General features: G+C 32.2%; 1 protein-coding gene across 5 annotated transcripts in view; it reads left to right on the plus strand.

Moving 5' to 3' along the window:
- The window catches only part of LOC133835239 (neurogenic protein mastermind), a 110,208-nt gene that overhangs the window by 8,202 nt on the left and 78,455 nt on the right, over nucleotides 1–23,551 (plus strand). For all 5 annotated transcript variants that reach the window (XM_062265193.1, XM_062265195.1, XM_062265192.1 and 2 more), the window contains exon 2: nucleotides 19,675–19,900. In XM_062265193.1, the coding sequence (XP_062121177.1) occupies nucleotides 19,872–19,900 (29 nt within the window). In that variant the 5' untranslated portion in view covers nucleotides 19,675–19,871. The remainder of the gene's footprint in view (nucleotides 1–19,674; nucleotides 19,901–23,551) is intronic.

The following is a 23,551-nucleotide window of genomic DNA, read 5'->3' on the forward strand; positions in this document are numbered from 1 at the left end:
GATATTAATCTTAAAGAAGCTTGAAAATATTAATCTCTTTATTATATTTTAATACAAATTTATTATTAAATTCACTTTTAATTTGATTTTGAAGCAAGAATGAAACTTCAAAGATTTATTTCTCATAGATCAGGCTATATATTCATATTAATAATAATCTTTTTTTTTATTTTTTTTTTAGACAAATTTGTTATTATATAAGATTTATTCCTCATAGATCAGGCTATATATTCATATTAATAGTAATCTTTTACATTTTAATACAAATTTATTATAAATTTCACTTTTATTAGATCTTGAATACAGAAAGAATGAAAGTTTAAAGATTTATTCCTAATTGATCAAGCTATATATATATTCATAACAATTTCAACGTAACTGACTTTGACTTGATATCGAATATTTCGAGTCGTGGTTGATTCACTATTTCCTACACACACACACACACGCACACTCTCACACACACACACACACTTCCATTGTATTTGTTTTGTTTTGCTTTTTGAGTTTGCCGCCTGCTTTGGTTGCTTTTGCGGCATTTGAATTCATTTTTAGATTTCAATTTATTTTCGGCGTAGTTTATGCCAATTTGTTTGTTTTTGTTGTTGTCGCTGTTATTGTTGTTGTTGTTGTTGGTGTGATTTCTTTTTTATAATATTACGTATGCCACATTTCTGAATATGTATATTATTCAAATAGTATGCATGCATGTGGTTTTTTTTTCTTGTTGTGAAAGCTTCTTTAAGTGAATTTTGTTGTGATATTCATTCTTTTATAAAAAGCTAAAGAATGAAGTCCAACACGATTAGAATGCTCTCTGCTCAGCACTGGCTTCATATTCTGTTGTTGATTCGAGTCTGTGTTGTATTATATCAACGCTCGTAATATCTATAACAATAATAAACATTTCGGCTTTGACAGCGTATTAACTAATTGACGTCTTTGTTTATCTTGAAGACACAATTTTCAACGTTTTTTGGTTTTTTTTTTTGTTGTTTTTCGGAAATTGACATTTTCGACATGCCGCCAAATGCGAGACAAATGTTTCCACTCATCTCCAAATGGAACATAACAGTACAATTCTAGACAGCACATGTAAATACCCTGTAAAAATATAAAAGTTCAAGGTTTGATGGAAATTTAAACATTAAAATAAATAAAATGTTGAGCAAATAAGAAATAAACTTCATTACAATAAATTATGTTATCTTGAACAAGAATGGTTAATGCAGGGTATTAAAGAGTAGTATAGCAATATTCTATTCAAGAATACCCTGTAAAAATGTAAAAGTTTAAGGTTTGATAGAAACTTAAATGTATAGCAACTAAGAAGTAAACTTCATTTTAATAAACAAACTTTGAATAACAAATCTTGATCAAGAATGGATAATGCAGGGTATCTAAGGCTTAATCTTTGGATCAATATGCAATCTTACAAGCCTTTTGAATTGGCTGTACTTAGTGTTCTTGGCTTGTTTCTTGTGCCTTATACTCTTCGTACTACAATTATCTTAATTAAAAATCTCAAGTCAAAGTTGGCCAAAGTCAAGACAACCACAAACAGCCACAAGAGCTGAAGATTAGCTCATCTCTTTTCTGCTGAATTAAATAATCAACGTTGTTGTTATTTTTATTGCTGTTTTTTGCCAGCTCTTTGTTGCGAATTTGTTTAAAAACAGGGCTTAAAACATGGCTCTTAGTTATAGAAATTCCAGTTGTGACCATTACGCAAAATAATCAAGTCAAAAGCTGTTAAAATCTGAATTTCAAGCGCTAGGAATGCGTTGAGAATGAATCACAAATGAATTTAATGGGCTTGACTGTTGACTTGAGTAACATTTTGATAGTAATTAGAGATGAGAATTTACTGAAAATTAAATACATTTATAAATTATAGTATTTGATAACGCAATAATAAAATTGTTATTAATTACAATATTTATTTTGTTTGTTAATATATTAATTGCATAGTTATTACTTTTCAATTGCCGCTTTTATTGCTCCAACTTTCGAAATGCGAGTTAACGCATCAATTTCTATTATGATGCTCTTGAAAGCTTCTCCGTCTAAGCTTTGATGTTTTTCGTTCTAGTTGAGCTGCTCAAAGCTTCAAAGTTGACAGTTAAATGTGAGTCTCTCTCGCTCTCCTTCTATTAGCAGCGTAAGCCGCTGATCTGAGTGCGAGTTCAAAGTGCGAGCGAGACAATCAACGAGCATTTTGTCGGGTGTATTAGTGTGCGTGTGTGAGTGTGTGATTTGTCTGCACACTGCCAAAGTTTGAGTCAGAATGTTGAACTGCTTTTTGGTTTGACGTCGCTGTTGCTGTTGCGCTACCTGTTGCCGCCTGAGCGCTCTGCCCCCAAAAACAACATTTAAGCACTGCTTTTGTTGTTATTGTTGTTGTTGCTGCTGCTGCTTGTGATTTGGTTAAACGTCGCTAAAGTCTATTATTATCCCAGGCAAGCATACAAAAGGCTAAGAAGCAAAGCGTAAGATAAAACCAAAACCAAAAAAAAAGAATATAACCAGCAAACGTCAGAGCGACCACCCTTTAAAGAAGCAAAACATACACACAACAACACTGAAAACAATCTAGAATAATTATTATATGCGGTTTTTACACAACAACAACAACAAGCATAAGAGCAGCGCAGGCAGAAACACGCACACACACGAAAACTTCTCATTGGCATATCAAAAAGCGGCACCAAAGAGCGAGACACACACACACGTCACAGCATGCGAGTGTGACAGAGTTGGCGATATATTGGGGCTTCAAGACTTTACCTAACGTTCTGAGCATTGCGTTGCTGTCGTTCATATGTCTGTATGTGTGTGAAATGTAGGGGAAATATTAATGAGCATGTGTGAGGCAAAAAGGCTCTCAGCATTTGTATGCGACTATGTGTGTGTGTGTGAGTGTTTATAAAGTTGATTGCACTCGATTTTTAGATACAGCTTTTTCAAGGTCATCAACGAAAAAACGACAAGCTAACCAAAAAAGCAAAGCGCTCGCTGCTTAGTTGCTGCTTCTTGTTGGCCGCTTCTAACAGCAGCAGCCTCAGTCGCAGCAGCCGACGACAGATCGACAAAGAGCACACACAAAAACACACACACACACACGCTCGTAATATAAGAAGTGATGCCTGTGCTTTGGTTTGCTTTACTTTACTTTGCACTAAATTTGAGCCTCTCTTTTGCTGTCGCTCTCTCTCACGCTGACGCGCTCTCTTCTCGCTTTACGTAGTATTATTAGAGCGAGCCGCGCATTTAATTGAAAACTATGCGCCGAAAAAAAAAGCTCTCGAGTTGAACTTGAAATGTTTTTGGCGACTTTGTCGTCGTTCCTCTCGTTCGTCTTTTCGCGCTCCTCTAACATATTGTGCGGCTGGTAAACATTCCAGAATGCTGAAATCAAAACAAGCATTCCATTTTATGACGTCTTTGATTCTTATATTGTTTTGTTATACATATTAGCAAAATAATACATTTTTGTTGTTGTGTGAATTAACAGTCGAAGAGTTGATTAATTTATTTAAATTTCCATTTTTTGTATAATATATAAAGTGAATATCATTAATCCTTTGAGCAGTGTATTAATATATTCGTTACGTCAAAGTGCTATGTTCTCATGTTTATTTTTCGATCATTGCAATAAAAAAATTCATGTTGTGATTTGGTTTGTTTGTGTGCTGATGTTTGCAGCTGTTGGAAATGAGCCGGTTTTTGTTTTTAGATGCTCGTTTGCTTTATTCCTCTCTTTTCCTCTCTCTCTCTCTCTATCTTTCTTTGTCTACATCGATCTTATTCTTTCATTCCTCAATTGAAAACAAACATGAATTTTTTTTTTTTGCAACCTTTTGTTCTTCCTGTTCTGCAGCAGAACAAAGGATGCAGAAGGATAAAAACAATAATGAAATATTTATAGCAAACATTGAGGGAATTTGATAATTATGAAATTATAAAACACATTCCTAATATAAAATGTATTGGTTTATTAAAATTATTTTTTTTTTTATTTCAATACAAGTATACGAAAGAATTTGCAGCGTCATCATGCTATACAGAAATCCACAGCTTAAAGTATAATTCGTATATATCGGAAGTAAAAGAACGCTCAAAAGTGAAAACTTATATCATGTTTTTAAATAGGAAAAGAAAAAAGGAAAGACCAAACTTTCATCATACCTTTTTTAAGGAAAAGACAGCAGTATATAATATTGGTTAGTTTATCTCAAATCTAAAGCTTTGCTTAGAAAAACGACATAAATTTTCATAATTTTAATTACCCAAACCTTGAATTCATTCGCAATATCTTGATAATGTCTTGGATAATTTTATTTGTGTTCCCTTACGAGTAGACTAAAAAACAACAAGAACACAGGTTCCTCACGATAGTCTGACATCAGTTTTTCCTCGAGTGCTGGCATTAAAAATCCATTTGCATTTTTTTTTTTGGCTTTTGGCTTTTGGTTTTCCCCTCGTTTCCATCCTCTGCAATCGGTGTGCGATGAGGGCCCATAAACAACTTGTTAAGGCCCTCCATAAAAAAGGCTCTTTCAAGTGCTAAATGTCAAATTTACGCAGCTTTATTTATGGCTAGCAAAATTTTCAAGCAAATCGAAATGAATTTACATAAAAGCCAAATAAATAAGCGAGTCCACAGATAAATACGCATATGTGTGTGCACATGTGTGTATCTGTGTGAGACTACTCACACTCAACTATGTATGTGTGTGTGTGTGTGTGTATCTCATATTGTGTTATGGATTTACTTTCAGTTGTGTAATATGCGCTGTGAGTAATTATGACCAAAATAACAAGCAAACAATCGCTGTCTTTGGCATGTCGAAGATTAAGCACACTAAAGAGAGCGCTTCTATACTTGCTATACACATGATAATTAATCGATTTCGAAATATTAAAAATATTCGCAAAGAATTCTCAGCGGTTCTTTTTGGCAACTAAAGAACAAAGTCATTTTTGTTGTGCTGAAACTAAGAGAAGAAAAAAGAAACAATACTTTCGGACCTTACTATAGCAAGGAATTTATTTGAAAGATTATAGATTTTATAGAATGAATGAATAAATAATTAAGTTACTATCCGTACAGATAAACAATATTATTTATAGCAAAAGATTCATTTTAAATATATGTAGATTTAATTAAAATTTTGAAACTTAAATATGTACATAAGTTACTCATTGTATAGATAAGCTAAGAATTTGTTTTAAAGATTATAGATTTTATTTTAAAATTTTAGAATTGAAATCATTTCAAATGATTTCGATATCTTTATTTAACATTTACTATTATAGACTTTCATTTTTAATTTAGAATTGAAGAAACTTTGAAAGGATTTAGATATTTTTATTTAAGATATTTTGTCAAGATTATAGATTTGAATTTAGAATTGAATAAACTTTGAAATGACTAAGAAATCTTGGCAGATAAATGATATTGAAATGGTTGTTTTAATTTTTTCTTTTCATATTTACTTATTGAATCTATTTAGAGAGAGAAAGAGAGAGAGATCAAAAGACATTGATCAATTTTTTTTTTATATTTTATTTACATACATTTTTTTTATAGATAATGAGTATGTTCTTGTATTAATATTCAAAGTGCGAATTTTCATTTATGGCATATGATATTATACAAGTATTTTCAATGTAATGCTTAGAATAAACAGTTGTGGTTATTTTGAGGTTTGTAGTAGAGAATGTAATCAGAATTAAAATAACTATGAAACTACAGAAATTAAGAAGCTCCCGCTTTTAACACTAGAATAAAAATAGAAAGTGCAAAAACCATAGCAGAAAAAAGATATATTGATATTCTGAGGTCTCTAGAAGAGATTAACGAATTTAACTTAATTAGAAATGACATAACATAATAACTTTTTAAATTTATGAGCTAAACTCTTAGAATAAAAATAAATAAAAGGAATCCTTAATAATGAAATATTAATTTATTCACATTAGTCAAATAGTCTAAAGATTTGTTGATGCGAAAAGCTTAACTTTTTACCACTAGAATAAAAATAAATAAAAAAGAATCCTTAATTCACATTAGTGAAATAGTCTAAAGATATGTTAATGTGAGTTTCTTTATTGTTCAATTGATGAATGAATATATTAAAGTACCCTGTCTATAAGGGTATAATACCAATGAGTAAGTCATATACGCGTATGCTGACTTCATTGACAAGCTGTCTGAATGATGCCAAAATCTTAAGCAGTTAATGAGAGGAGGGCAGAGGAAGAAAGACAGCAAATGAGAGAGAGGGAGAGGCGTGAGTTTTATGGGCCCACAAAGAGAGGGGAAGGGGGAGTAAAGAATGCGTGTGTGTGTGTGTGTGTGTTATTTTTATGGTGCTGTGTGGCAGTCTGGTAAAATCTGGGATGTTGTTTACAACGACCATGCAAATCAGCTGAACTGCAAATGGGGCAGCAAATTCCATTCGACGCATATTTTATACAATCTGCTCTGCGCTGCGTACGCGCAATTCAAATGCAATCCAATCTCAATACAATACAATACCGAAAAAAATACCATCAAACCGAATCGAATCGAATCGAATCCAATGCGGCCTGCATAAATGTTGTTGTTGCTGTTGTTGTTGGGCTTTTATGGGGCGTGTGGCGTGTGGCTTGTGGCTTGTGGCGACTCAAGAGGTCTGCCAAAAATGGCCAGAGAGTCATCCAAAAAAAGCGAATCGCAATATCAAAATAACTTGCCAATTGTCGACTCTAATGATGACGATAGTTTGTTGTTGTTGTTCCGCTCTTGCTGTTGTTGTTGTTGTTATGGAAATGGAAGTGCGACAACAACAAATGAAAATGTTAGTGCTCTACTCTATTTGTTTTCGCTTTTGGATTGCCTCTTTGCATAGCTATGCAAATTGATATGAAGACAGCGTGTGCACGATGGAAATTCTATCACTCAATATGAAATTATATCCAAGGAATCTCTTGGTAACATTTCAGTAACAAGTTTATCAATTTTTTGCAAATTGATATGAAGACAGCGTGTGCACGATGGAAATTCTATCACTCAATATGAAATTATATCCAAGGAATCTCTTGGTAACATTTCAGTAACAAGTTTATCAATTTGCCAACGATAATACGAATTCCATTCTTATAAAAAATATTGTTTAAATAATACATTAAATGAAATATAGTAATAGTATAGTATTCTCGATTCCATTCTAACCAATATTTAGTTTTAAATACACAATAAAAGAAATATAATATTTCCTTCGTAGTGATATGTTTTCAATTATATCTTACTTTATTTTATTTCATCTAATGGAGTCTAGAATATAAATTCCATTCTAATCATTATTTATTTATGTATATATAATACACAATAAAGGGAGTATATTATTTCCTTTAAACAAATATGCCTTTAATTTTATTTAATCTAACGAAGCCCAGAATATAAATTTCATTGTAATTTATGTTTATTTACAATATATCTAATATTTTCTTCAATAAATATTTCCTTCATTTTATTTAACATTATTTTGTTTGATCTAATGGAACCCAGAATATAAACTGCATTCTAATCAATATTTAATTTTGAATATACAATAAATGAAATGTTAAAAAAGTCAGTAGACGAAATTTCAATTTTTCTGTATAAATTGAATATATATTCTAAAATGTTCAGCTATATTTTGGACAACAAATTATTTTTAATAATGAAATTCATATTCCATATTGTATTCGATTAGAAAAATAAAGTTGAAAATTAATGACTAAAGATTAAAGAATTTTAGATTCCAAACTAAAGTTGAAAATGAAAGATAGAATTTTAGCTTTCAACTTTATTTTGTTCAGTGAATTTATTTCTTAAAAATATTGCGTTGCTAAAATATAGTTTTTGAAACTAATTCTTAGACTACAAAATAAAACATAATATTTGACAATCGGATATGAAAAACCTTAAGGGAAAAACATAATTTAATTTTCAACTTTGTTTTATATTTAGAATTACAAAAACAAACAGAAAAATGCAAGTGAAATTGTGGAGTTTGATGTATTCAATTATTTGACAATATTCGTCAATTTTATTAATTAAATATTTGTGCTGTGAGTAGATGAAAAAGATGTTGAGAGAGAGAGGGGGGAGAGGTGTGCAAGGGAAGTGTTATATTACGCTAAATTTGTTGCCAAGTGTTGCTGGCGATTGTCTTGACAACGTTTGTTGTACTATTTTTGGGGGAAACTCATTACGGGATTAATTCAATTAAAAGTCTCTTAGCCCAAAGGCAAAGCTTAACAGCTTAGCCAAGTCGCTTAGTCTGCTGGAGTTTGGGCGCAATTAACTTGGTCGTTATAAGAAATAAGTCAATAAATAAAAGTCAAAGAATTAAATTGCAGGCGATGCAACCTCATTTTCAAATAAGATTTATTTCGAGTAAATTAGCAAATATTTCGCTGTAATTATGTGTGGAAAATTCTTAGCAAACATTTCTCTCCCTCTCTCTCTCTCTCTCTCTCTCTTTCTAATTTGATTAATTACTCAAAATCGACATAAACAAGTTTTTGGCACAAATGAAGCAGAAGAAGACAGATAAAACGGTGACTGAAAGAGAGAGAGAGAGAGAAGAGCTTGGGATGTGATTAATGATTCGATTCGACAACAGAACCCTAAGGTTATGTTCTTCGTTATTGTTGTTGTTCTTGGCTACTTATTGTTATGTATTAGCTAAACACTTGCTATTCAGCTACCATCTAACAGCGATTACCTGAGCAACTGCTTCCGGGCAATTGTGACATCATTTTGTTGGAGATATTCAACTCACTTGGAGAGTAAATAAAGTCTGTTTCAAAATGTTGCTAGATTTATGTGTGTATTCATTTCTTTTTGATTTAATACTATTAAGTATCTTACTAATGGTTCAGTTTGCATGTTCATCGACAGTTAGTCGCTGCGTTGGCGTTCTTCAGATATAATAAAGAACGAAGTTCGTTGCGATGCAGCATTAAGATACTCTGTAATTATGCAAAATTGCTCAAGAGAAGAACACTAAAGTAGAAGGGTTAAAGAATGTTGTTTATAACATTGCTTTGAGACTGCAGTTAAGATTATCAAGATTATAGATCTAAGAGTCCTCAAATTAAGTAATTATACTCTATTAAAATCGATATTTTCTATAATAAAAATAAATGGTTTCTTCTTAAAGAAAATTAGATGAAATAATAAAATAAAGAGAAAAAATTCTTGTTTAAAGAAATATTATATTGAATCAAAAAATATATTTTTGGTTTATTAATTTATTTTTTAAATATTTTTTGAACAACATTTCTATTTGTATACAATATCTTCTAAATCTATAAAAATCTATGATTTCTATAATACAAATAAATTGTTGCTCGTAAAAAAAATTTAATTAAAAAATCGAAAATGAAAATTTTCTTGTTTAAGAAAAGTTTAAATTAAATATTATAAATATGAAAATTAAGTAAATTAAAGAAAGTTCAAGAAATATTTCTATTAAAAATTAATAAATCAATAGATACATTTTTGCTTTGTAGTTTACTAATTTGTTTTTATAAATATTTTCTCATAAATATTTCTTTTTGTATAGGACATCTTTTAGCTTTATAAATATCGAAATTATAAATTAATTGTTTCTTCTTAAAAAAAAAATTGGATTAAATAATTGAAAAAGAAAAAGTTCTTGTTTGAGAAAAGTTTAAATTAAATATTAATAAATGCAAAAATATTTAATTGCTGATTTGCTTGGATTTGATAATAAATATTTTGTTATTAACATTTTTATTTTCCCAGGGTATCTTTTAGTCGTTTATTCCTGCGCTCTAACTTGATTTCCACGCCGATTTTTATATCGTTTTCCATTTGTTTAATGCTTCTTTGTGTTTTTGTGCAAACTAACCTATTTTTCAGTTTGGAAATTCCAAACATTTGTATTTGATCAACATTTTTTCCCTTTTTCGTTTTTTTTTAATGCTAAAATTCATTTGCGCAAGTACAAAAGAGCGTTGTGTGTGTGCCAGTTTCTTTTTCGTTTTTTTTTTTTGAAACAGCCATCGAATGATAATAGTACTAAAACCACATTTTTAACGTACTTTTTTTTCGTTCGTCTTTTTTCCGCTTTTTTGGTTTTTTTGGCTTATCAGTAACGAAAAATTTAAACAGCTGTCGTGAAACGCACTGCAAACAGTTGAAAAACAAAATCCAAATACGAATGCGAGTGCCATGTGGTGTGCCTCTTCTTCTTCTTCTGCTACTTCGGGTTGTTGTTGTTGTTTATTATAGACATATCTGTATTTTGTCAGGTATTCCAGACACGTCCTGAGCAACGAAGCTCGAAGCTACCTCGTAATGTAACCAGACTTATTGCCTGCGTTTTTCGTATCTATTTTCAAAAACTATACAACATACGATTCCGACTTGAAGTTGGAGCTGATATGCAAAGCATGTACCTCCCATTGCCTGCCCCTATGCACACACACACACACACACACACATGCGTATAAACTGCAGTAATCGGAGCGTGGGGAGGTGATCAGAGCAAGAGAGAGAGAGAGAGAGAGAGAGAGAGAGAAGGTCTTTCTTTCTATCACTTTTAACTCTTTCCACGGTCTCTGCCCGCAGCTTGATAGTTAGACGAATACAACATACGAACGCTATTGTCTTCATGTCTGTCGTTTTAATAGCTTCAATACCCTTGGAATTTATTATAGGGTATTATAATGTTGGACCTTGAGCAAGGGTTGAAAGGAATTCCAATAAGAAAACTTATAAAATTTAATCACTTTATATTTTTAATACAACTATTTTTATTTCCACTTAAAAATTTATTTTAATTTTTGAGTAATTTTATGTATTAAATACAACTATTTTTAGTTGCTTTCTATTCCCTTAAATATTTATTTTAATTCTTTAATCAGTTTATATTTTTAATACAACTATTTTTAGTTGCCCTCTATTCATTTTAAAGTTTATTTTAGTTTTTTCTTATTATATTCATTATTTGTCTGTTTAATTTTCGATTTATTCCTGAATTCGTATTTGATTATATTAGATTTTTTACGTTATTTCAGATTTTTTCAGAATATTTTTTGTCTTTTTCAAATCGCTATTAGGTATTCGTATTTGATTTTATTGTTGTATTACATGATTACAATAATTTGGTATTTTTTCAGTATATTTATTGTCATTTATTATATTTATAATTGGACAGTACATTTATTGATTTCAACATTTGGTATTTTTGATTATTTTTTTTTTTTGTAGTACGCATATTTTATTTAGATTATTTCTGGATCGCAGACAATAACTATCAAAAGTTATTAGTTAAAATTTCTGTTTAATTCAACATTTATTCCATGAATTACCAGATTTATTTAAATACTAAATGTAATTGAAAAACATAGAGAATCGCTGTAGCTACCTTAATAATGTCTTTCTACAAGGTATCTTGTTGTCTAGAACGCTTCACTGACGTTTTTTTCGTTGAGCGCAATGCGGAAATAAGTTGAAGCTGATAAGTTGACTTTGGGTTCGAAACTCCAGCTGTGGAAAATTGTTATGCGCCTGTTGTAATGAGCAATAAAATGATCGTGAAGTTGTCGTTGCCAAGAATGTCTTCTGCAATTTTAATGTCTTTTTAAGTGCACTAGCTTTGGAGACAACTCTCAAACAACAAGCATATCCTGTGTGGCAAAAGTGCTGTAGACTATTTTTAAGAAATTACAATTAACAATACATTTTTGTTAATATTTTGTACATCAAATAAATTTGATAATCAGTTTTTGGGAGCTGCCTGAGCGACCCACCCAAAATGTTGAAATAAAATATGATACGTGACAATTTTATCAAACACATTTAACCCGAAAATCATCAACAATTACTTATATAAGTTATTCCCAAGGCGGAAAAGACGAATACCGTAAATTATGTGTAAATTGTATTTAAACCATTTTGCGCATTCGCTTGATTAATTGGCTTTTAGATTGAGTTATGACACAATTATAAATTAAGTGCTAGAATTTTAAAAAGGGAGAGGCAGGAAAGAGACAAGATAACAACAAGAGAATGAAAGTTACCTGTCCTTTAGAGTATATACCAATACTTTTAGTATATACCATACACTTAGTATATACAATAAGTTTAAGTATCTTGCTGTTGAGTACACTTTGACTTGTTTTGCATTTGCTACTTTAAAAAGGGAGAGGCTGGAAAGAGACAAAGCGAGAGAATGAAAGTTACTTGACTTTTAGAGTATATACCAATACTTTTAGTATATACCACAAGTTGTAGAAATATGCTATTGGGCACACTTTGACTTGTTCTACATTTAGTATTTTAACAAGGGATGTGCATAAAAGAGACAACATGAGAGTGAAAGAAAGTTACCTCACTTTTTAAGTATATTCCACACTTTTAGTATATAGCGTAAGTTGTAGTATCTTGCTTTTGGGCACACTCAACATGGTTTACAATTACAATTTTGAAATGGGAGAGACAGAAAAGAGACAAGGCGAGAAAATATAAGTTACCTGACTTTAAGCGTATACCACAAATTGCAGTATGTTGCTGTTGGGCACACTTTGACTTGTTTTACAATTGCTATCAGGTACATTTATAATGGTCGGCGATAAGAACAGTTGCTCGATCCACTTGTGCCTCGAATTTTGTGCTTATCAACTTACAATACTTAACGCTGAGGGATCAGGGCAAGTCGAGGTTTTTACTTTTGTAATATTTGGGAATGAAATTACTCACGGCACTTGCTGCTTCATTCCACTTTACAGTTTGCTAAGCAAATTTGCAACTTTATGAGTTGTTTTTCATGTGTTTGTGTGTGTGTGTTCGTAATGAGGCCAGTTTAAAATACATAAACTCAATTTTTATATATTTACTTTGCGTTATTGTTGTTGCTGTTGTGCACATAAACAATAAAAACAGCAAAAGCAAAAAATATTTAAAAGCCAAAAAATCCGAAATGTTTTATTGTCGCGTACGCAAGAAAACGTACAAATATTTTTGCCACAAAGTGTGCCCCAAATAAGGGGCACAACAAAAACAACAACAACAACAATAGCGATGAGCTGTTAATAATGCTATGTAAATAAGCGAAATAAACACATGAAATGCTAAAATGCTATCTCGCAAGCTGCTCCAGCATACAAAATTCTCATCACGTTGTTTTTCACAATAAAAGGATAGGAAAGAAATTATCTTAAAAGCGGACAGATTGACTGACTGAATGACTGAAATAGAAATTATGCTAAAAGCACTGCGTAAAGACTGATTGAATAGCTGACTGCTGAAATCTAATGAATTTTTGCATATTTCTTATTTGAAACAAGTAAGAATGTTACAGTCGAGTGTGCTCGACCGTGAGATAGTTATAATATACTAAATTAATATACCATACAAATACTAAAACGTGCCAAAAGCTTTATTTAGTATATTTAAATAGTACTATATTAAAAATATACCATAGAGTACAAAATATACCAAGTAAGAAGGCTTCTGGACCGTGAGATGCGTGAATATACTGAATTAATATACCATAAAAATACTATAACACGTTAAAAGTTATATTTACTGTATTTATATAATACTATATTCCAAATATACCATAGAGTTCAAAATATACCAAGTAAGAAAGCTACAGTTGAGCGTGATGGATCATGAGATACTTAAAATGTTCCACAAAAATACTAGAACGTGTGAAAAGCTATACATATTTAGTATTTTTATATAGTACAATAATCAAAATATATCATCGAGTACAAAATATACCTAGTACGAAAGTGACAGTCGAGTGTGATCGACCGCCAGATACTTATAATATAACAAATTTATATACCGCAAAAACACTAAAATGTGCCGAATGCTTTATTTAGTATATTGATATAGTACTACATTCAAAATATACCAAAGGGTACAAAAAATACCAGATTGTCAGACCAAAAAGTATTTCTTCTGCAACTTTTATCTCTTCTCACATATTTGTACCAATATCAAAACTTGAAATCAACTTAATAACATGCATAGCAACAAAAGAAAAATGGATAAGTAAAATTCTTTTGATTCGATTCGTGATCAAATGATCATATCCTCAGCAAGGGCGCCAAACACTCTCTTCATTAGTGATTAAAATGTTATGGGAAACTTTTATAAATTTGAAATTATTATCTAATTTAGTCTGGCAAATGAAACAAACAGATTTTAATTAACGTTTTTGAATTGATCCACATTTAATTATCAAAGACTCAAATCGTGTCTTTAAACCTCATCTGTTTTTTTCTGTATACAGATATATCTGTAATTGTATCTGTATTCGAAACTGTATCTGTATCTGTATGTGTATCTATATTTGTATCTGGAGCTGTGTGTTTTGTTGATTAACACGTCATCAAGCGTTGATCAAATGAAATTCACGAAATTTTCACAAAGGCGTGTTAATTAAAAACGTCGCTCGTGTCTGAGTAAGAAACAGAGAGAGAGATAGTGAAGGAGTGAGAGAGATAGTTAGCTCATAAGTCACTCAATCACTTGCTCTCTTGCTCACTCAGTCTTTCTCTTGGGATTCTCCTTTTGGGTTCGGATTTTTGGGTTTTTGCGCTTGAGATACTTCTATATACAAGTCTAGAAGTTGTTTATTTTATTGTCATCGTTGTCGTCGCTTCAAATGTTGTTTGTGTTTGTGTGTGTTTGTGTTTTTTTTTTATTTTTATCAACGCTTGAAGACGAGCCGGAAGAAGCAGACGAAAACTGCATTGAGTTATCGAGTGGCAGACGAAACGTAAACAAAACGCATATCGTTTCCCCATTGCCCTTTTTCGCTCTGTCTCCCTCACTCAAACACATGCTCCTTCTCTTTTCCTCTTTCTTCTTCTCCTGGCTGTGCGTTGTATTTGTTTATTGCGTGTAAATTTCGGGAATAAACAAATAACCGCAAAACCAAGATAGAACGCTTATTCTTCGGGTTGTCGAAGAATTAATACTCTTTGTGAATTGAAATTCGTATTACAATGCATTATCAGAGCAATAGAATAATTACTCTTATATTACCAGGAACTTTTCTCTCAACGTTACAATTTATAACGCGACAAAAATGTTAGATTTGCTATTTTGATTTGGTATTAGGTTGTTTTCTTCCTTAATCAAAACTAAAAATGTTCTTTAAAAAATTGAAATAAAATTGAATTTATTCTAACGAACATATTATTATATTAGTTAAGTTTTTCAAAAATATTAAATATTTTCTTTATAATAATAGTTAAATTTCCAATATTTAAAAGAATCCAATTCAATTTTATAAAGAATATTTTAAATTTTCGTTGGAAATTGAATTTCTTATTCGTAAAGTAAGACTATAGCTTTAAACGTATATTTTGTTCAAGTATGAATTTAATTTTGTGTTAATTTAAGGGCATTCTACAAACTTGAAAATCTTAGAATTATAATAGAAACATTTGTATTTCATTAAGAAACCCATTCATGTAATTGTCTATTATTATTATCCATTTAAGTAGTAAAACAATTACGTACAACTTTCTTTTCTCTATTGCACAATAAGATAGTTAACTTGACTGCTCGAGACACGTCTCCAATTGCCAGTCTTAAGTGGCTTACCCTTTTGAAGATAGTGTATAAATACTATGGTTGCGTTTATTTGTGTTTCCGTGAATGGAGCGCATGACGAATTGACAAATTATTTGATTATGGCTTAAGTGAAATTGTTGAAATGTGCATTTCGTACCGAAAATTCATTTGCTGCGTTTGCTCTTGCCTTATCTTGGTCTGCCGCAGTCGCTGCCTCTGTCTCTGTCGCTGCCTCAGTCGCTGCTATTGTTCTGTGCGCAGTTACATAATATACATACAAACACACATATTAGCCGGTTGCGTTGCAATACATCTGCAAGTGAGTGAACGGTGTGTCCGACTCTAAGGTAAACGAGCAGCACTAAACTTGCGAGAGAGCAAGTGAGTAAGAGAGAGCGAGAGCACAGCAACTGACTACGTAAGTTATGCAACGGCAGAGCCACGACTAAAGCAACAACAACAACAACTACAGCAACAGCAATAACTACAGCAGCAGCAGCAACGACGAAGAGCAGCACAAAGCGTACATAAAGTAAAAAAAAAAAAATCAACGGCTACCTTTGCTTCCACCTTCCCTACTCCCCACACCCCACTGTGTCATCTCTATCGCTCTCACGGCTTGGCTGCTTGACTGTCGAAGCCGGTTGCGCTGGCAGAACTTCTTCTCTTTGCTGCTGTTGTTCTTGTTGTTGTTGTTGCTTTGGCTGCCCGCAAGATTCTGCACAGTTTACCGTTACCTTAATGGCTAAATCACCGTTTAGAAACGCAACGCGAAAAAAAAGCAGCACATAAAAATGGCTGCTTGTTGTTGTTGTTGCTGGTTGCTGTAGCTGTAGCTGTTCTTCAGTTGACCGATTTCAGCGGAACTCTCTTCGACGTAAAACCTAAAACGTAATCATAGTATTTATATATTTCGCAGACGTGCTTAGATTTTAATTAAATTGAAAATTACACTCAATTGCGCGCCTGGGAGTCGAAAAACTTGCAGGCAATAGGTATTATTTATACCCTGTAACTTAAATTATAGCAAAGGGTCGACACGGACACTAAAAGAGGGAATTTTTGAGAGAAACTTTTGTGCATTATGGAAGAGAATGAAATGTTTAGGTCGGTAAACTTACATAACATACGATCATTATAATGATTATAACGTGCTTAGGTCATAATTATATTTTCAGAAGCCAGAAAGACTTCTGGGCTTAAAACTATGAAGACAACAGTTAGCTAAGATTGTTTTCTATTATGATAACGTAACTTTTTTAGAAAGAAAAACAATTAAAATTTTACCTATTATCTTTCTTTTATGTTTGAATTTCAAAAGAATGTTTGAGTATCAAAGATGGAAGTATGAAATGTGTTCAAACTATAGCTGAAACATTTTTAACACCTTTTAGTATAAAATAATAATAATTTTAATTTTAAAGTTTTGTATGAAAGATATTTTTTCTATGAACGATAAGAAATGTGTTGAATCCCATCACAAATGGCAAGCTTAAATATCTAGATAGTTGTGGGCTTAAAAGAAAAGTTCTTGGGCTTTGTGATTGTTTGCCTGAAGTTGTACGATAAGAAGAGGAAAACAACGCACTTGTTGGGCTTGCATTTAATCAATCAAAAGGCGGGGCAGGAAAAAATATGGCAAACAAAACGATATGAGAGATATATAAATACGAATGTGTATAGAAACAATGAGAACAGCAGCAGCAACAACAACAACAAAGACAATAAAATGCATTATTATTAATATCACAAAAATACATGAGAAAACAATGACCAGGCGAGTGAGACGCATATAGGATGACATCGAGCTTAGCTCTCACAGGAGTGTGAGCGAGCTGGCGATAGCAAAAGACAGATTATGCTTCTGCTTTTGTGCCACGCGTACTGGAAATTATATAAAACATGTTTCTGCTGTGTCAAGAGGAGGAGCACTGAGAGAGAGAGAGAGAGGGGGGGGGGAATACTGCGACTGGGAGGAAGCATAGCCAAAGGCAAAAACAATAAGAGAAACAAAATAACGCAATGCAGTTGTGTTGTGTTGTGCGTGTGTTTGTTGCGCTCTCTTTCGCTCCCACTTCCCGCTCCCGTTGTCAGCTCTTTGGCCTCTCATTGTTGTTGATGTTTTAAAAGCAAATACAATAAAGCATGTAGTCTCTCTCTCTCTCGCTCTTACTCTTGCCATGCGAAAACAACAAAGAATAACTGCAGCTATCAAACAGAATTAAAAAAATAAAAAAAATATTGATATCTAAATTTAAAGTAGATCTTCTTAAATGATTTCGACATCTATTAAAAATCCATTGACAAATCGCATAAATCAAAAAAGGAATAACAAAACACAGTAGTCAACAGAAATCCATAAAAATGCATTAAAAGTTGACATCAATTGAAATTATTGCTTCCGACCTCAGTTGGGGCAGTAAAAAGCAATGTGTTCACTTCATTAAAATTTATTATTTGCCATTGCTGACAAGTCAACGCTCTCAATGCGTTGCATACTCGATGAACAATTCATGCGACTCTCGCTTTTAGCAAGTGTGCAACAAGAATGCAGAAAATAAATACAAAAAGCTTTGAGTTGGGTGGTGGCTGCAATGCATTGAGTATAAGTATATGACACGTTGGCAACGCGTTGCAAAAAAAAAAAAGCAAACAAAAACAAGAAAAAAGAATAACACACTCACACATACAGACAAACACACTCTCTGGGATTATGCAGCTGATGAGCTTATGTGAGAGAGAGAGAGTGTGAGCGAGAGAGAGCAGAAACTGAAGCTAAAGCCAAATCCAAAGCCTCAACTGCAGCTTCTCAAATTGACAAACAAGCAAAGATGCGAATAACGGAAGAAACGGAACAAAAGGGAAAAGGGGCCAAGCAGATGGGCTTGGGAAATCGCTCTAAGCAGGAAATGTTGCTGAAGGAAAATCGTTTAAAGTTGCGAAAAATATGATAAATAAAAATTGTGTTTCTTAAAAAAGATGAGATATTTTTGTATTGCTATGTATATATGATCGGTAGTTTTTAGCATAGATATTTATAGACAGATATTTATTTCTTGGAGAAATTTGCAACAGCGTTATAGAGAATCGAAATTATTCACATATGTGTATCAACAAAAAATAACACAAATAGGAAAACGCGTCTTTTATTTAGTTTTATTTTCATACAAATTCTTTATTTAGCATTTGAACAAAAGAAATACAATTTTTAAAAAAGAATAAAAGTATTCGGTATAGATATATTCTCTTTTATACAGAGTGCAACAATACCATAATTAACAAAAATAAATTTAAAATAATAAAACAAATTACAAAAGAAAATTAATATACTGTTTTAATTTAGGTAAACTTTAAAGTAAAGAGTCCTTAACTTATAATGATATAATAATGAAATTCCTGCTATAATATCACTTTATTATTTTTAATTTATTTTTATATGTATACCATATCTCTTTATTATTTTATTTTATTTTTATATGGATATCTCTTTATTCCATTTTGCTTTTATTTTCACATGCGCCGCATTCAGAAAAACACATATTTTTATGGTATTTTGCTGTGCATACTGGTTATTTCATAATCTTTCTTCAGCCTTAACCCTTGTGTGCCGAAAAGACAAACTTGCACTTTGCCAGCGGCAAAATATAAAAAGAGCCCAACATGTTTCTCCCCTTCAAAAAGAAAAAGATTCACACTTGGCGCCTTTTACACAGTTAGCTGAGTTTGCTTTTAAGGTAGAGAGAGGGCATAAGGAGGGGGACAGGGGGTCGTTGTAGGGTAGGTCGAAGGCGGCTCGACCCGACCCTAAGTGTTTCTTGTAACTTGAGTCTTCAAGTGCCCAGCTGGCATTTGCTTTTGCCAGTTTTTGTACATTTTTCCCGCTGTATTCAACCATCTTGGGGCATTTTCCTCAACTTGTTTTGTTCATAAGAAAAACGACAAAAATAAAAAAAAAAACTAAAACAAAAACCGAAAAAAGAAAATAAAAATGAAAAGAAAGCCTGAAACAGAATTGTAGAAAAATGTTAATAAAAGTTGTATTCATCTTGCCTCTTTTTTCTCTTGTTTTGCAGTGTGTGTTTCATTTACGTCTTGAAGCAAGTTGTTATGTATAGCCCCCGAGTTAGACATCAAATCAACGACAAGCAACATTAACAACAACAACAACCATCAACAACAACAATAGGAGCAGCAGCATCATCAACAGCTACAACAACAACAACAACGGGCACATCTAACGCTGCAGCTAACAGATGAGCCCCAACAACAGATGTCAATTGCTGCAGCCGAAAATGCAGGGTAAGTTATTCTTCTTCTTCTTTATCGTTATAGCGAACTCAAGAGAGCTGCTTTTAAGATGTATCTCAATCTCATTCGGAATGCACAAAGCATTTCAAGTAGCTTCTATAGCCCAAGGCGCGGCTTTAACAAAGCTTAAGACACAAGTTACAGTTAATTACAAGAAATAAGCATGTCAATCAACATTTCAATCATATGTTCAATCAAGAAATCGGTTTTATAGCTTTCGGTTAATCTCTGTTTGATAAACTTTATAATTATAAATATACGCTGCAAATATGTGCTTAAATAAATAAAATTTGCATGACAATCAGCATTTCAATCACACAATCAATCAGTCAATCTATGAGCCATTTGCTCAGTAATTGCGAAGTGTATCCATAATTTCCACATAATTTGAAATAAATTAGGATTATTTACAAGTAATTTGAGCTTTTAACACTATTGTCAAGCATATCAATCAGTCTTTCAATCAAATACTTACTAAATGTATGAGATGTATATTGATATGGAATTTAAGTATATCATATGCATGTATGAGTAGTCATTCAGTTAATTTCTCAGCGAATCAGTCAATCTGATTTCCATTCTCTTAACACATATAATCAGTTTGTCCTCAATTCAACCAGTTGTCAATCATCCACCTCATTCAATCACTCAATCATTTCATTAATAAACAGCTTCTTATACAATAGAATAGCTTTTAGCTGTCTAAATTATGCAGCTGCTTCAAAATTAAATTCTTTGCAATAGCCATTCATCTAATCAATAGGCTCTTCAATCAATCATCAATCACTGATACAACCAATCTCCCCATCAAACTGTCAGTATTTAAACTCAAATAGTCACTCAATCTCTTAATATGTGTATATTCTGTCAGTCTGTGCCCAAAACAAGCTCATTGACTCATTAATTGTGGCTCATTCTCATTCTCATTCGCACAGATACAAATGCGAGTTGAGATATATGAATATTGTTTTGATGTACGACACCTTTGCTGGGCTAATACAATACAATTTTAAAGAGAGGAAAAACATTGAGAGAGATTCTCAGCATTCTTTGTGTCTCAAATGTTATTCTGAAATATTTTTGCGCATATTTCGGTCTTTGATTTATAGCTTTCAATTACTTTTATGTTCTGTTTCAGTTGAGTTTTTTTGTTTGTTCTGCTCTTGTGGTCGACATCGCTGCTCATAATTTCTCAAGTTTTGTTTTGCTATTTCCTTTCGGTTTCTTTTTTCTTTTTTTTGGTTTCGCTCTCTTTTGATTGAAATTGATTTTATTAGGTTTTTTTTTATATTATAAGTTCAAATGCGTTCCAAGTGGAAATTTGTGGCGCATTTTATGGTTTTATTTACACCCAAATGCGCGACTCTGCGTTTTTTATTATGGGTCAAATTGTGTGTGTGAGTGTGTGTGTGTTGTTTGCGGGGGAGAAGCTTAAAAAAAAGGTGTGCAGCGAAATAAAATGCTAAGCTTCGCTCCACTTGAATGGCAATTTATGACGTTAGTTGAACAAACAACAAATAAATAAGATAAAAGTGTGTAATCACACATAAAAAATCGAATAGCCTTCAACTCTCATACTCATAAAATCTTTGCATTATTTATGGAACTCAAGTTGCAGTCATTATGATTTTGTTTATTAATATTCACCTGGCCTAATGGTTGTTGTTTGCTTAAGCTTTGCCCTCTGACCTAATTAGAACACACAAAGTTTTACCAAACTGCATCGAAAGTGGTTCAATTATGAATATTTAATTGGAATTGATGTCGTTCATATTGATGTTATGACAACGGCTTCAATGTGCTGTCCATTCGTTGTCTCTATCTTTCCTTCTCTCTCTCTCTCTCCCTGATTATTTATTTACTTCATTGTTTATTTACTTTCGAACGTCAAGTGGAACAGATGAGCTTTAAGTTAATGAAGAAACTTTTATTAAGAGATGCTAACTGAACTATGACACAAATTTATTGCTGTTAAAATAAGTTTTGATAAATAAAGTTAGTTCCGGGGTCAGAATAATTGATTGATTGATATGTCAACAATTTGAAATACAATAAAAATAAATATGATTTATTCAAATGTCTACAATGTTAATTCCTTGTCTCTATGATGGAATATGGTGATGGAATATATTTGATTGATTAAATGACTGAATATTTCTGCGCTTACGAATTGTAAAAATTAAATATGGTTTTAAGTATTTCTTTTTATAAACTGCCAAAGTATCAATGATGACATGATTCTTTGTCTCTTCATATGCCATTTGATGGGTTGGAATATATTTGATTGATTGATTGACTGAATATTAAGTATTTCATACTATAAACTGCCAAAATATCAATCAATAAGTCAACTAGTTAGTGAATAACTCGCTAGTTTCTTTGCCAATCACTTGGTCAATCCATCAAACACTTTATGTAGTAGAGCCGTCTAAAAATACAAAATCCATTCAAAAGATACGCTACTTTCCCAGTGCATTTAATGACTAAATTAACTCGACGCCTATTGAAGATTTTCACTGCATAATTTTCACTTTTCTTTGATGCCGCAACGAAAACGAAAGTGAAATAAATGAGGCAGGTCTCTCCCAGATAAAAAGAGAGGGAGAGAGAGAGAGGAGCGGGAAGCGAACATTTTGAAGGTAGAGTTACGAGTGCACAAGCAGTTTTTGTGTTTTTTGGGTTTAGGCCTAGAAACACACAAAAAGCTGAAAAGCTAGAGCCTAGCTGAAAACTGAAACTGAACCGAACTGAGTCTCGGCCACGCTGATGAGTTTAGCCCACTTTCACTTTCGTTTCGTTTGGGTTTCGTTCCATTTTTCTAGTTTTCGGCTAGCCGGTTTTTCCAAGCCACAACACACACACACAGAGAGAGCGAAAGAGAGAGAGAGAGAGACTGACTGACTGACTGACAATGAAATAAAGTTGTTTCATATTTCATGGCGAGTTTGAAACTGAAACTAAAACTATTTCAGGCAACGCCTAAAAAAATAAAAGTAAAAACAAACTTGCATAGGAAAAAATGCCAGAAAATTACTCATCAAACTGTAGACAGAGCTGCGGCATTGTAGCTTGATCAATGGCAAAGAAAAAATGAAAAAAAAAACAAGCAGAGAAAAAAGAAACATTCATTGTCTGCCCACGTAATATGAATACACTCACAAATACTCACTCTCATACTCATACTCACATGCGAGTGAGATGTTTAGCTCTTTTTTTTACAAAGTAACTAAATATAAATCTATTAGTTTTCACATTTTGCTCGCTCACTTTCACTTTTGTCAATCGCAATTAGTGACGACAACAACAATAAAGCATTGTACAAAGTTTCTCATTTTAATTGCACTCGTCTTCGAAATGAGCCTACACAACAAAATAGCAAAAGTCATTTAATTGCCAGCAAATCAACAACAATAACAACAACTGACATAGCAACAATGATAAAAGAAAACAATAGTTTATAGATGAATTACTTAACTTTTCAACTGTTAGTAGCTTTATGGATGTACTTTTAAAGTAAGCAGTGTGTACCTTGAAGCAAGCAGTGCTTTTATACTTCAAGATTGTGAACTGTATTTGTGTCGTCCTGCTGTCTGTCTGTCCACTGATTCAAATAGCTAAAGCTGCTTAACTATAAAAGCTATC

The sequence above is a fragment of the Drosophila sulfurigaster genome, chromosome 2L, assembly GCF_023558435.1.
Source record: "Drosophila sulfurigaster albostrigata strain 15112-1811.04 chromosome 2L, ASM2355843v2, whole genome shotgun sequence".
NCBI lineage: Eukaryota > Metazoa > Arthropoda > Insecta > Diptera > Drosophilidae > Drosophila > Drosophila sulfurigaster.